The sequence below is a fragment of the Drosophila bipectinata genome, unplaced genomic scaffold, assembly GCF_030179905.1.
Source record: "Drosophila bipectinata strain 14024-0381.07 unplaced genomic scaffold, DbipHiC1v2 scaffold_57, whole genome shotgun sequence".
NCBI lineage: Eukaryota > Metazoa > Arthropoda > Insecta > Diptera > Drosophilidae > Drosophila > Drosophila bipectinata.
Window position 1 is genome coordinate 17,009 of NW_027222981.1, and position 15,801 is coordinate 32,809.

The 15,801-nt window shown below is 45.6% G+C and overlaps 2 protein-coding genes across 2 annotated transcripts; both read left to right on the forward strand.

Moving 5' to 3' along the window:
• The first annotated feature begins 9,180 nt into the window (after window positions 1-9,180).
• On the forward strand, window positions 9,181-13,376 carry LOC122322116 (uncharacterized). The gene is made up of 2 exons (XM_070282842.1): window positions 9,181-13,125; window positions 13,188-13,376. The coding sequence occupies exons 1-2, from the start codon at window positions 9,181-9,183 to the stop codon at window positions 13,374-13,376; spliced, it is 4,134 nt and encodes a 1,377-aa protein (XP_070138943.1).
• Window positions 13,334-14,948, forward strand: LOC138927687 (uncharacterized). Its single transcript, XM_070282843.1, has 2 exons — window positions 13,334-14,796; window positions 14,856-14,948. Exon 1 carries the CDS (start codon window positions 13,402-13,404, stop codon window positions 14,707-14,709), a length of 1,308 nt encoding a protein of 435 aa, XP_070138944.1. The 5' UTR covers window positions 13,334-13,401; the 3' UTR covers window positions 14,710-14,796; window positions 14,856-14,948.
• Window positions 14,949-15,801: the final 853 nt, after the last annotated feature.

The following is a 15,801-nucleotide window of genomic DNA, read 5'->3' on the forward strand; positions in this document are numbered from 1 at the left end:
CACCGAGACCGCGATTAGGGATGTTTTGTCCGTATCGTCCGTTAAGATCTTACAGTCCGATAACATATTACATTTTATTATTAAGTTTCCAAAGATAAAGTCGGCCTGCAGCAAGATTACCGTTTTCCCAGTGTCACATCACGACACCATGCTCAGGCTGGAAGATAACGCCATTGCCGAATGCAACAGTGAGATCCACACCGTGGAAAAGTGCTCCCCGGCATCAGGAGCTACATTTTACCGATTGGCTCGCAGAAGATCATGCGCCCAAGAGCTTCACGCTGGAGGCACGGCGCATTGCGAGATCCAGCAAAGCGATTTACACCCCATCACTTATGTTGATGAAGGAATAGTAATTGTGAATGATCGCTCGGCTCACGTGTGTGTGGACAATGGCACCTGTGCCCATATAAAAGGCACATATCTCATCACGTTTGAAAAGAGTGCCATGGTCAACGAAACCCGATTGGTCAATCATGACACAGCCCAGAAGAGGGCTCCAGGAGTGGCCAGCTCACCTTCCCTGAACATCACCCTGGAACGTTCTTAGCCTTCCATACCTTCACTGACTGAGTGAACGTAATCTGGAGCACATCAAAGAGTTCGGGAAGGAAATTAACCACCAGCGACTACATCAGTTGGTGTTCATAGCGGGAGCAATATGCTGCGCACCCGGAGGAACGGCGACGAGAGCAGTTGCAAAACACTGTTGACCATTCTACCCGGAGGGCTAATCCAGAAATACGTTTCGCAGAGCGGATTCGGGACGCAGAATCGCATTTTGATCGTCGACAGAACCCAGACTATCGTGCTTCAGAGAGGATTCGGGACATGGAAGCACGGGCGACCCGTCGAGGGGACCCCGAGGAGCGGCGACGAGAGCAGTTACAAAACACTGCTGACCATTCTACACGGAGGGATAATCCAGAGCACCGAATTCCCGAACGGATTAGGGACATGGAGGCACACTCGGCCCGCCGAGAGGACCTTGAGGAGCGGCGACGAGAGCAGGTGCATAATACTGCTGATCATGCGACGCGGAGGACTATTCCGGGGTACCGAAATCCGGAAAGGGTTCGGGACGCCACAGCGCGTGCTATTCGTCGAGAGGACTCCGAGGAGCGGCGACAAGAGCAGGTGCAAAATACTGCTGACCATGCGACGCGGAGGACTATTCCTGAGTACCGAAATCCGCAACGTGTACGGGACGCCACAGCGCGTGCTATTCGTCGAGAGAACTCCGAGGAGCGGCGACAAGAGCAGGTGCAAAATACTGCTGACCATGCCTCTCGGAGGACCAATCCCGAATTTCGAATTCAAGAGCGAATTCGGGACGCCGCAGCGCGAGCTGCTCATCGCGAGGACCCAGAAGAACGTGCAAGGGAACAGGAAAGGAACACTGGAGAACACCGACAGCGTCGAAGGGATACGGAAGACAGGCAGCGAGAACGGGAAAGGGACGCCGATTACAGGAGAGCAACCAGGAGAAATCCCATCGCAAGAACACAGGAGCAACGGATAAACACATCACAACGCCGGGAAACACGACAACAGCGGAGGATTCGGGAAGAACAAATTCGGCAAATGGCAGAGGATCGATTAATAAACTTCAGGATGGACCCCCAAAATCGACTGGATGCCTCCCAAAGGCAGTCGCAACGCAATATGGACGCAAGAGCTCAACTTTCGGAGGACGAACTGGATCAGGAACGAGAACAACAGCGAAATAGGATTCGAGCAACAGCAAGGGATCTTTATCACAGGAACATAAAGGAAGGACCAACGGAAATTTGTATTTGCTGTGAAGGAACATGGTTCCGTTCGCAGGTAAGTGGATTATACATCCTGGCTATCTCCTCTAAATTTCCTCTCCTAAACGTTGGCAACGCCTTTTATCTGTCAAGGAAGTTTCCCAGTCCGTCCGGTAAATATAACTTTTGCCACACTTGTCGTCGTGCCATCTCTTTGGGCAAACTCCCATCACTCTGCCTTTCTAATGGATTCGACTTCCCAGAAATCCCTGAGTGCTTAAATGGACTCACCTGCCTCGAAGAACGCCTTATTTCGCCGAGAATCCCTTTTATGAGGATTATTTCCCTCGGCTATGAAAGGCAATGCGGAATCAGAGGGGCAGTAGTGAACGTTCCAATTTCAGTTCCTGATATTGTGACTGCGCTTTCGCGGTCTTTCGACTCTACTCATGTCATCCAAGTCCACTTAAAAAGGAGACTAGAGTACGCTCACAATTTCATGACTGAAACTATTCGACCCGCTCGGGTCCTTGAAGCTGTACGGTACTTAGTGAATACCGAGCTCTACAGAAAGCACAATATTTCACTGAACGAATCATGGCTAGCAGGACTTCAAGGAATTAATGAAATTCCTTTTATTGCGGATGAATCTGATCGCGAAGCAGTAGAGCAACTTCTTCAGCAGCAACACCTATCCCAAAATGCTGCAGAGCTCGAAGAAAATTTAAATCCCGGAGGCCATGAAACATTATTGGAAAATAATGATACTGCAATTCAGCGCATTGCATTGGCACCGGGTGAAGGCCGTCGGCCAACAAGCTTAACGCTTGACGAAGACGCAGAGGAACTTTCCTTTCCAACTATTTCTTGCGGAGAAATATTTAAAGGAAATACAACCTATGCGAAAAAAGCCAGATCCCAAATCCGTTTTTACGACCGTCGTTGCGCTGTAGTTCCTAAAGTTTTATACATGTATAAATTTTACGAAATGCAGCGCATTCAAAATTCTATTTCAATTGCTTTACGCAAAAAGTCAGGTGCAGTTACCGCTGGTAATCTGCGGGATGAGTCATTTGTTGACAGACTTGTTCAACATGATGATGGCTACCACATCCTTAAAGGCTTACGGTCTGCACCAGCTCATTGGGAGGCTGAAAAAAAAAAGTTATTGCTATGATTCGACAATTTGGTTTGCCAACGTTTTTCATAACTCTTTCCGCTGCTGAAACTAAGTGGAATGAACTTTTAGTTATCCTTTCCCTTCTATTGGACAATAGGGCTATAAGCGAGGAAGAAGCGGCAGCTCTTTCCAGCTCCGAAAAGGCTCGGTTAATCCGATCCGATCCAGTGACGTGCTCTCGATACTTCGATTACAGGTTGCGACAATTAATGAAATTGTTCAAAACCGATATTTTTGGGGAATTCAATCTTTCCCATTTTTATTGGAGAATCGAATTCCAGCACAGAGGATCTCCGCACTCTCATGGCATGTACTGGCTTGCTGGTGCTCCTAAGCTCGAAGACGCCGAAAATACCGAGCAAGTAATAAACTTTATCGATAGGTTTATTACTACAAATGGAGACGATACTGAGCTACAAGAAGTAATTCAGTATCAACGCCACAAGCATAGTGCTTCCTGCCTAAGAGAGTTACGCGGACAGGAGTTCTGCCGATTCAATATGCCATATCCTCCTATGCCCGAAACGCTTATTTTGTATCCGATAGAAGAAAACGAAGTCAATGTTGAAGAACATAAAACTTTGTTCAAAAAATTAAGGAAGCTTTAAGGACCATTTCTAATGAAGACGCAGCTTTATATAATAATTTTGATTATTTTCTGACCCACCTTGAAACTAATTTTGAAGCCTACAAATTAGCCTTACGTTCCAGCTTGAAAAAGCCACAAATTTTTCTTCGCAGACAATTCTCCGACCGATTGCTCAATGCTTATAATAGAGATATTCTAGGCTTACACAGAGCTAATATGGATATTCAATTTATCCTAGATGCTTACGCCTGTTGTAGTTATATTATTAACTACATAAACAAATCAAACAGAGGCGTATCGCAGTTGCTCCGTGAAGCCATGGCAGAAATAAGCCATGGGAATATTTCTATTAAAAGGAAATTACAGCACCTCGGCAATAAGTTTATTAACGCTACAGAAATATCGGCCCAAGAAGCAGCTTACAATATTTTGGGTCTGCATATGTCGGAGGCAAGTGAAGGTACTATTTTTATAAACACTTGCCATCCAGACAAACGAGTTAGATTGGCTCGCTCAAATGAAGAATTAGAGCGACTACCAAACAACTCGGTGGATATTTTCGAGCGTAATATTCTTGACCGATATGTGCAAAGGCATGCGCCGTTGGAAAGAATTTGTTTAGCAGATTTCGCGGCTTGGTACAGATTTGTCAAGCGAAATGCACGATCTGCCGCTAATCATAGGGAAGACTATGATGAAGCAAATGATGTGGAGGTAGATGACGAAGATGAAGTTGCTGAGCAAAGCTATCCACTGATGGATGGGTCTGGTTGCGTTAAGAAACGCAGGCATCCCCTGATTCTAAGGTGGGTTCGCTTTAGCATTAACTCTTCACCTTCCGATTATTTCCGAGAGCATTTAATGCTCTTCTATCCTTGGCGAAATGAAGAAGCTGAACTTCTTTCCAACGACATTGAAAACACATTCCGAGCAAACCATGAAGCCATTAAGACAAAAAAAAGGAACTATGATGTGTTTGATGATATGGAGTTAGAAAGAGTTCTGGAAGATTTGCAAGAGGATAGAGGAGATAATGCTCCAGTTGCGGAAGAACCTGCCTCCCAATTTTTAGACGAAGAGTTTAGAGCTTTGGCAGTACCAAATATAGAGCGGAACGTAAATATTCTTCAGGATGAAAACGCGATAAATAACCCTGAAGAAGACGGCGAACTTCAATTAATTAGACTCCCCCCGTTAGTTTCCAATGATGACCTTTGTTCGCTAACTCGGTCCCTCAACTACAAGCAAAGACAATATTATGCACATGTGATGCATAATGTTGTTTGTAAAAATATTTTTTACGAATATGTTGGTGGAGGGGCCGGTGTAGGAAAAAGCAGACTGATTTCTACCATCTATCAGTCTGTGACTTGGCGAGCAAACAAACTTCCTGGTGCTACGGATTCGGCAAAGGTTTTATTATGTGCTCCAACTGGAAAAGCTGCTTTTGGAATTGGAGGACTGACACTTCATTCAGTGTTCTCTCTTCCAATTAATCAAGCTTCAGGTCCCTTGAGACCTTTAAGCAATGATAGTTTGAATACAATCCATTGTAAGTTAATTGATCTCCAATTGATTATAATTGATGAAATTTCTATGGTTGGTTCTAAAATGCTTTCATTTTTGGATCAACGGCTTCGTCAAATTTTCCGAAGCCCTGACATATGTTTTGGTGGAAAATCAATTATAGTTTTTGGAGATCTAAAACAGCTTTCCCCAGTTGGAGACAGTTGGATATTTTCGGAGAGGACAAATGATCCTTATAGCGTTTTAGCAGGAAATTGCTTATGGAGCAACTTTAAGTATTTTGAGCTCACAGAAATAATGCGCCAAAGAGGCGATCATGCATTTGCTCAAGCCCTGAATCATTTATCTGAGGCTTGCATGACAATTGCAGATATAGAGCTCCTTAAACAAAGAGTTGTTTCACCCAGCGAAGTTCCTGATGATGCCATTCATTTATTTTCTTCTAACGAAGAAGTTAACAATTACAATTCCATAAAACTAGCGCAAATTGGGACGGAAGAGCTGGTTTCCACTGCTGTTGATACAGTGAAAACTGCGAACATATCTGCACGAAACAGAGAAAACACGTTAAGATATGCTCAAAATATGAAAACCTCTGAAACACAGGGTTTGCCATATAATCTTCATCTCAAAACAACTGCTAAATATATGGTAACCGTCAATATAGACACAAGTGACGGACTTGTAAATGGAGCAACTGCTCAGCTGATGGCTCAAATTTAGTAACGCGACTTTGGATTAAATTTTTTGAACCCACGGTGGGCGCTATCGCCAGATCAAAGGTTCGGAACAGTTCCGATCCCGAATGGACTCCAATATTAAAAGCCTCTCGAGTTTTTCAGTGTGGAAGATCCGAACATGCTTCTGTTGACCGAAAACAATTCCCAATTGTTCCTGCTGAGGCTATTACCATCCACAAAAGCCAAGGAGCAACATATAGCAAAGTCGCCGTGCATCTTAAAAGAGGCATCAAGCGAGCTTCGCTATATGTTGGATGCAGCAGGGCTACTAGCGCATCAGGACTTTTCCTTCTAGGCGACTTTGTTCCTCCAACAAGATTTGGAGCTCAAAATGTCCAAGAAGAACTTCAAAAGTTAAGAGAGGAAAAGTTCTTGACTACGCATTATGAAATTTTGGTCAGCAGTAATGAACAAATCTCCCTATATTACCATAATGTTGAGTCTCTTCGAAGCCATCGCGAAGATATTTTCAACGACCCTATTATTTGTTCTGCAAATTTTCTTTGTTTTGTCGAAACTTGGACTCTTCCCAGCGAAGACTTTTCTTTACAAGGTTTCGACATTATAAGAAGAATTGATAGCAATCGATTGAATGGTATTGGCAAAAATGGAATTATGATTTATGCCAAGCAAAATATTGCCGAAAATGTAGTTTTCTTGTTTGAGACAAATAAGTCTTTAAGCTCAAGAACTACATACCAATCAATTGCCTTCAAATATCTCGATACATCCTTTATTGTTGTTTATAGGAACCCTGCTTTTCCTATAACACAATTTCGAAATGAAATTTTGGCGGATGTTGAAAGGATACGCAGCTTGGAAAATAATAGCAAATTGGTTATTTTAGGAGATTTTAATATATGCAGATCTACAAACACTGATCGACTTGAGGAATCTTTAAATGAATTTAATCTTAGTCCAATAAACAATTGTGCTACTACCAAACATTTGACGCAAATCGATTGGATATTTGCTGATGATGAGCTAAGGAATGCTGTGGTTCTTACATACAAAACGAGCTATAGTCATCATGATGGAATTTTTCTTAAATATAGCTGTTAAGATTTGTTAATTAATTTACTAACTTATTTATTTATTTTAATTGTATATATTTACATATTTCATTAATTAGTATTAGAAATATATTTGTATATTATTTACAGATTTTTAAAAATTGTTTAATTATAAAGTGCAATATAGATTAAGTTAATATAGTATTTCCCTCTCGTGGATTGAGACCTTGTCGTGGTGAGGGGGCTGAGTATGTGAAGAATCATAATAAATGTCACGGAAACCAGCATCAATCCTTTGTTTTAATTAGTTTGTAAAAAAGAAATAAATCTTCCACAGATTCAAAATGAAAAGTAATATTTAATAAGTCTATTGTCTCAAAAGATGGCATAACCATTATGTAAAAGTTCGAGGGGTTCAAAGTTTGGAGATTTATTGGTGATAGCTATGGTAGACATATTCGATGATTGAATATAGTAAATAATAAAAATGTTCCTATATGTACCAGTTCTCAATAAAAATTCAAAATTACGTTTAAAATGTGAAGAAAACATGAAATTTGTAGTGTTCCGATCGTTCAGATATATAGAAGTTATAAGATATAGTCGGCCGATCGCTATGAAATTTTTTTAATAAACGAAAGATGTGGCAATTATAGAATCCATAGAAAATCCTAACTCCCTAACTTTAAAAACACCAAAGTTATGACATTTCCAATAAATCAGTTATATGGCAGCTATCAGATATAGCCGACCGATCCTTAAGAAATTTTGATGGGTCAAATCGATTGACCAAAAAAAGAATCTTTTGTTTCAACTTTCTATCTTTAAAAACACGAAAGTTGGGTAATTATCGATCTGTACGATGTTGCACCTTTCTATCTTCAAAAAAACGAAAGTTGCGTCAGTTATATGGCAGCTATAGGATATAGTCAGCCGATTTATATGAAACTTGATAAGTCGTATTATTCTGCCAAAAAATATAATCCATAGAAAATGCCAACTTTCTAGCTCGCAAAACGCCAAGGTTATGCCATTTCTGATCAATCAGTTATATAGAAGCTATAGGATATAGTCGGCCGATCCTTATGAAATTTGGTAGGTCGTATTATTTTGCCAAAAATAGCGTTTGTACAAAATTCGAACTCTCTAACGCTAAAAAAACCGGAGTTATATCATTTCCGATCAATCAGTTATATGGCAGCTATAGGATATAGTCGGCCGATCCCGGCCGCTCCGACTTATATACTGCGTGCAAAAGAAAGAAGGGTGTGTGCAAAGTTTCAAGACGATAGCTTAAAAACTGAGAGACTAGTTCGCGTAGAAACGGACAGACAGACAGACGGACATGCTCATATCAACTCAGGAGGTGATCCTGATCAAGAATATATATACTTTATAGGGTCGGAGATGTCTCCTTCACTGCGTTGCACACTTTTGGACAAAATTATAATACCCTCTGCAAGGGTATAATGAGGCGACGAAGGTCCCGAAGATGAAAAATAAAAAAATTATAAAATATATAATAAAATAAATAAAAAGAAAATAAAATAAAAAAAGATAAATAAATAATTAATGGCCATATTAAGTGCGTTTGGAACCCTTGAATTTAACGGCTATTTTATTTCGTTAGATATATGGTTAAAAGAGAAGGAGGTGTCTCAAACGTTGGAGATTGGAATAGACCACAGTGTTTTATTATCTATCTATCTATATATATAAAAGAAAGTCGTGTTATATGTTACACCACTTATAAATCAAGAACGGAAAAACAGATTTGAGTGAAAATTGGTAGGGAGGTAGCTTAGAGCCGGGAGAAGGACATAGGATACTTTTTGTCCCGTTCGACAGCGCGAATTATACTCCACCGAACTGTACTCCACTTATAGTAATGAATAAAAGTAAGTAGGCTGTGAGCGTAACGTATATTTATACATTTATCTAGTTGTTACGATAGATAGCAAAACTGCTCCCGCGGCATCCGGCAACGCCGAAGTTGCCGAATCGATAGTTTAAGCGGGTGTTAAATCTCTGTTAACTCAGCCGGTAACCATGTGCCTAAGCTTTCTTTTCTATTTGACACTCGAGGGAAGCGGACGAAAAGTGAGGACATATTAATATTTAAGTTTTGATTATGAATTGTATAACTTTTAATTTGCTAGGAATTTAAAGTGCTGCTATCGCAGAGTGGTTACCGACTGTACCACTGTTAGCCCTTGCTGCCCCGTTATAAATGAAGTAAACAATAAACAATTATCAACAATTATCTACACGGGCGTCTTTACTCGGGCGGCGCTAAACAAATTCGAATTCCCGCAACATTTCTTTAAATTCTTTTCTGGTGTATTCTTGGAGAATACTTGAGTCAGAGAGCGAAATCAACATGGAGATGCCTACTGGATCCGGCGGAGAAGCAAGATTGGTGGCGACATGCTTCCTCTGTGAAGTGGAGGACGAGCACGTGACAGTTGGCTGCATTGGCGCCGGCTGCGTGAGCATGTGCCATCCTAAGTGTGCTGCTCTAGAGGATGGCGGCGTAGGATGGATCTGTGCAGAGTGTGACGTAGACGTCCATGCACAGAACTCGACGTTGATCAGGACAGAAAAGCTGACCAGCCTGTCGGCTGGGGACAACTACCATAGTTACTCAGGTGGCGACCAGATGAGGATCGGAACTAATGACGTCGACGAGGCCTCGAAGGAAGCGCAGGACCTGCAGACGGAGCTAAGGTTGTTGGAGGAAGAAGATCAGTTGCTGCAGTTGCGACAACAACTTCTACATAGGCGAAAGGCGCTCATGGGCAAGCTCCCAAGGGAGAGGCTATCGGAGACTGGCCACGCAGAAAAGATGCCTGGAGCATCTAGTACACGGTACCAGAATGCTGGTACGGACACAATTGGTGAAGTTGCCGTTGTGGAAGGAAACGGCAGTACGCAGAGAGCCCACGCTGGGCCCCCATGGCTCTTTTCTACCAGTGGGGAGGACAACTCAGCTGCTAGGGTCACTAAACCTGTGGGCAGACCATCGTACGAACAATTGACAGCGAGAAAGACTAGCGTGGCTGAGTTGGTGAAGTTTTCCGGAAGGCCGGAGGACTGGCCCTTATTCATCGCAACGTATGAACAGACGACGGAGCTATGCGGATTCACGGATGCCGAGAACCTAATGCGGCTTCGGCATGCGTTGGAAGGACCAGCCAAGAACGCAGTACAAAGTCTAATGCTGCATGCGGACTGTGTTCCGCAGATAATCGCCACGCTAAGAATGCGATTTGGGCGACCCGAAATTATCATTGACTTGTTAGTGACAAGGATTAGACAATTTCCTCAAGTGAGGGAGAATAAGCTTGAAATGCTGGTTGACTTCTCGGTGGAGGTGCAAAATGTTTGTGCTACGATGAAAGCCTCCAAGTTGGACCAGTACTTAAACAACCCAGCGCTCACGCAGGAGCTAGTGAGCAAGTTGCCATCGATGGTGCAGACGTTTTGGGGAATGCACAAAGCCTCTCTAACAGTGTGTACGTTGGCAGAGTTTAGTACGTGGCTTTCGCAGATGGCAGAAGGAGCGAGCCATGTGATAGTCCCAAGTTCGTCGTCAAGAACGGAGAGAAGGGGCACGGTACATACACACACTGTGCGCCAAGGCTGTCGGCTTTGCACCCGCAATTGCAGGACCCTGCAGGAGTGTCCAGCATTCCTGGAAATGACGACCCGCGATCGCTGGAATGCTACGCGACGGTGTGGCTTGTGCTGGAGATGTTTCCAGAGCCACAAGGTGGAAAGATGCGGCGTTCCCAATCCTTGCGGAATAGATGGATGCCTAGAACGCCATCATCCCCTGTTGCATCGCGGCAGCACGGCTCCCGTCCAAGCCAGGTGCCATGCACACCGACAAGAAGGTGTGGAAATGCTGTTCAGGGTATTGCCAGTGACTTTGTATGGAAATGGTAGACAAGTCAACACGTATGCCTTCATCGACGACGGGTCATCTCTAACCTTGATCGACGCCCCATTGCTAGAAGACCTTGGAGTGAAGGGACAACCGCAGCCTCTATGTATGCAGTGGACTGCCGGCATGCACCGGTATGAGGACAGCTCGGTCAGACTCGACTTAAGGATCTCCGGCATTGGCCAAACGAAGCAATATGATCTTCGCGACGTACACTCGGTCCAGTCTCTTGATCTCCCGTCACAGTCGTTGGATATAACCCACCTGAAAGCACAACACACACACCTTCGACATCTACCACTGTCCGGATACGACTCAGCACAGCCCAGGCTCTTGATAGGTCTCAATAATTGCAAACTAGGGCGCGTGCTTCGCACCAAGGAAGGCACAACAGAAGAACCGATCGCTGAGAAGACCCGCCTGGGGTGGACGATTAAAGGAAGAAGCTCCAACAGTGTGGGTGATGACATAACCCCAAACTACCACGTGTTTCACATATGTGCATGTGAAGCTGACGAGAACAAGGAGATCTTGCGCCTGCTTGAGCAGTGCATGTGGTCGGACGGCGGCCCTAGACCGGAGATGAATAGCAAGAGCGTATCCAATGATGACCAGTTGGCTATACAGCAGCTGGAGAAGAACACGAGGCGTATAGATGGCCGCTTTGAAACAGGTCTGCTGTGGAGGTATAAAGATGACAAGCTGCCGGATAGTTTACCTACAGCCCTAAAGCGGGCACGATGCCTGTACCAGAAACTGACTCGCGAGCCGGAGCTTGCGAAGGGAATTCGCCGACAGCTAGATGAGTACGTGAAGAAAGGATATGCACGGCCCATAACGTCGGAAGAAGCTGAGGAAAAGCCATATTGGTATCTACCTATCTTTCCCGTGCTGAACATCAACAAGCCAGGAAAGCTTCGCATAGTCTGGGATGCGGCTGCGAAGACGGAAGGGATCTCGCTGAACACAATGCTGCTGAAGGGACCTGACCAACTAGCGCAGTTGGTACCAATACTTCACCGGTTTAGAGAGAAACGTATTGCTATCGGCGGCGATATCGCCGAGATGTTTCATCAGGTCAGAATACACACAGAAGATCAGAGATACCAACGCTTTGTATTTATAGACCCAAACACACAACGGAGAGAGAACTACGCCATGCAGGTAATGACGTTTGGGGCTAGTTGCTCCCCCAGCTGTGCCCAGTACGTGAAGAACAGAAATGCAGAGTCGTTCAAAAAGGAATACCCACGCGCTGTGAAGTGCATATTGGAGAATCACTATGTAGACGACATGCTGGACAGCGTCGACACGGAGGAAGAAGCTATAAGCCTCGCGCGTCAGGTCCACTACATTCATCTTCAAGGCGGATTCCTCATTCGAAACTGGGTATCGAATTCCAGAGAAGTATTAAGCGCACTCGGCGAAGGAGCACCCACGCTAGTGAGACTAGACGAAGCAACGGATGGACAGACCGAGAAGGTGCTGGGAATGTGGTGGGACACGAAAGAAGATCTCATCCGCTACCGTGTATCCCCACGATATCGCCATAAAGAACTTCTCCAAGGAAGGCAACGACCCACCAAACGAGAGTTTCTCAGTGTGTTGATGTCTATATATGATCCTTTAGGGCTCATATCCTTCTACGTGATGTATGCAAAAATAATATTTCAGGAAATATGGCGAAGTGGATGTACCTGGGATGACCCCATAGCTGAGGCAGAATGGATTAAATGGAAGCGATGGCTTCGGTATATCCCGGACGTTGAGAAAATGACCATCCCAAGATGCCACATGAAGGAGTCGCTGATGGATTCAGAAGTGGAGATGCACACCTTCGTGGACGCAAGCGAGAATGGATTTGCCGCCGTGAGTTATATACGATTTCAAAATGAGGCAGGTATCCACTGCAGTCTACTGGGCAGCAAAACCAAGGTAGCCCCTCTAAGACCGACATCCATACCAAGGCTTGAACTCATGGGAGCAGTGCTTGGAGCGAGGTTGGCTCAAACTCTGGAGCTTTCACTTGGCGCGAAGCTGAGCACACGGACTTTCTGGACCGACTCGAGGACCGTGCTGAGTTGGCTGCGATCGGACCAGAGGAAGTACAAACAATTTGTAGCATTCCGTGTGATCGAGATTCTAGACGGTACTAGCGTCAAGGACTGGCGCTGGGTACCTTCCTCCGAGAACGTGGCGGACGACGCCACTAAGTGGAACAAAGGACCTGATTTCAACCGAGAAAGTCGATGGTTAAACGGGCCGAGATTTCTTTGGCAAGAGAGGCAATTTTGGCCGCTGACAGAGGCGGAAGAAGGAGACGAGTCAGGAATGGAACTGAAGGCGCAATTCATCGGCGTATGTGACGGATTCACAGACGTAAGCCGCGCGACCCTCATAGACTCTGAGCGGTTCTCAATCTGGACCCGTCTGCTATGGAGTACCGCAAGAACGGTATGGTGTATGAGGCGATGGAAGGCCAAGGCTCTACAACGATCGGACATCGAAAATCAGCCATCACAAGAAGATACCAGGGTCGCGGAGAATCTTCTGTGGTCGTACGCTCAGGCGGAGTACTACCAGACGGAGATACGGTTAATCTTACAAGGAAAACCATTGAAGAAGAATAACCTACTATACAAGCTGGGACCGTATATGGATTCCGATGGAGTATTAAGGCTGGATGAACGTGCCAAGATGATCAAGGGAAGCGACCGCGTCGTACTCCCCTGCGGCAGCCACATTACGCAGCTCATCATAAAGGAATTTCACCGAAGATTTCTGCACGCTAACCACGAGACGGTGGTCAACGAACTACGACAAAGATTTTGGATACCAAAGCTGAGATCCACCCTTGCTCGGATACGACGCTCCTGCCAGCAATGCAAGAACCGACAGGCGGCCCCCAAACCACCGCGCATGGCGGAACTTCCATATCCAAGAGTAGCAGCCTTTCATAGACCTTTCAGCTACACGGGTGTGGATTACTTTGGGCCTCTGATGGTTCGGGTCAGACGCAGTTCGGAGAAAAGATACGGCGTGCTCTTCACCTGCCTCTCTACAAGGGCAATACATCTAGAGGTAGCGTATTCATTAACAACTGACTCTTGTATTCTAGCGGTGCGCAGTTTTATGGCCCGACGAGGGTGCCCAGTGGAACTCTGGAGCGACAACGGCACCAATTTTCAAGGAGCCTGCACGGAGTTGCGTAGGGCGTTCGAAGATGTGGACAAGGATCTACTTTCTCGCGAGTTCACTGGACCCCAGATGACATGGAAGTTCATTCCACCCGCATCTCCCCACATGGGTGGGGCATGGGAGCGCTTGGTGCGTTCCGTGAAGACGGCGTTGGAATCTATCCTCCTTGACAAACGACCATCGGATGAGTTGCTGAGAGCCGCTCTAATGGAGGCGGAGGCGATCGTCAACTCGCGACCCCTAACATACATCCCATTGGAAGATGAGAACGAAGAATCACTGACACCGAATCATTTCCTGCTTGGAAGCTCAACTGGAAGAGGACCGACGATGGAGCCCATACCCGAAGGAGTGCAGCTCAAGAAAAGCTGGAGGGAATCACAACAACTGGCGGACTCGTTCTGGAGGCGATGGCTTCAAGAATACCTGCCAGTGATCACTAGGCGGACCAAGTGGTGCGAAAAGGCTAAGCCTCTTGTAGAAGGGGATATCGTGTATGTGTGCGATCCCGGACAGCCGCGTAGCCAGTGGCCGAAAGGAAGAATCCTGAAGGTGAACCTTAGCTCGGACGGTCAAGTAAGGAGCGCCGCGGTGAGGACCCAATCTGGCGTTTATACAAGACCCGCGACGAAGCTGGCAGTTCTATCTATCGAGAGTAGTTTGGTAGATCCCTGGCGGAATATACAAGTGGGGAGTGTTACGATAGATAGCAAAACTGCTCCCGCGGCATCCGGCAACGCCGAAGTTGCCGAATCGATAGTTTAAGCGGGTGTTAAATCTCTGTTAACTCAGCCGGTAACCATGTGCCTAAGCTTTCTTTTCTATTTGACACTCGAGGGAAGCGGACGAAAAGTGAGGACATATTAATATTTAAGTTTTGATTATGAATTGTATAACTTTTAATTTGCTAGGAATTTAAAGTGCTGCTATCGCAGAGTGGTTACCGACTGTACCACTGTTAGCCCTTGCTGCCCCGTTATAAATGAAGTAAACAATAAACAATTATCAACAATTATCTACACGGGCGTCTTTACTCGGGCGGCGCTAAACAAATTCGAATTCCCGCAACATTTCTTTAAATCTTTTCTGGTGTATTCTGGAGAATACTTGAGTCAGAAGCGAATCAACATGGAGATGCCTACTAGATCCGCGGAGAAGCAAGATCGTGGCGACATGCTTCCTCGGTGAAGTGGATGACGAGCACGTGACAGTTGGCTGCATTGGCGCCGGCTGCGTGAGCATGTGCCATCCTAAGTGTGCCGCTCCAGACGATGCACGCTTAGGATGGATCTGTGCAGCGTGTGACGTAGACTTCCCTGCATACAACTCGACGTTGATCAGGACAGAAAAAGCTGACCAGCCTGTCGGCTGGGGACAACTACCATAGTTACTCAGGTGGCGACCAGATGAGGATCGGAACTAATGACGTCGACGAGGCCTCGAAGGAAGCGCAGGGACCTGCAGACGGAGCTAAGGTTGTTGGAGGAAGAAGATCAGTTGCTGCAGTGCGACAACAACTTCTACATAGGCGAAAGGCGCTCATGGGCAAGCTCCCAAGGGAGAGGCTATCGGAGACTGGCCACGCAGAAAGATGCCTGGAGCATCTAGTACACGGTACCAGAATGCTGGTACGGACACAATTGGTGAAGTTGCCGTTGTGGAAGGAAACGGCAGTACGCAGAGAGCCCACGCTGGGCCCCCATGGCTCTTTTCTACCAGTGGGGAGGACAACTCAGCTGCTAGGGTCACTAAACCTGTGGGCAGACCATCGTACGAACAATTGACAGCGAGAAAGACTAGCGTGGCTGAGTTGGTGAAGTTTTCCGGAAGGCCGGAGGACTGGCCCTTATTCATCGC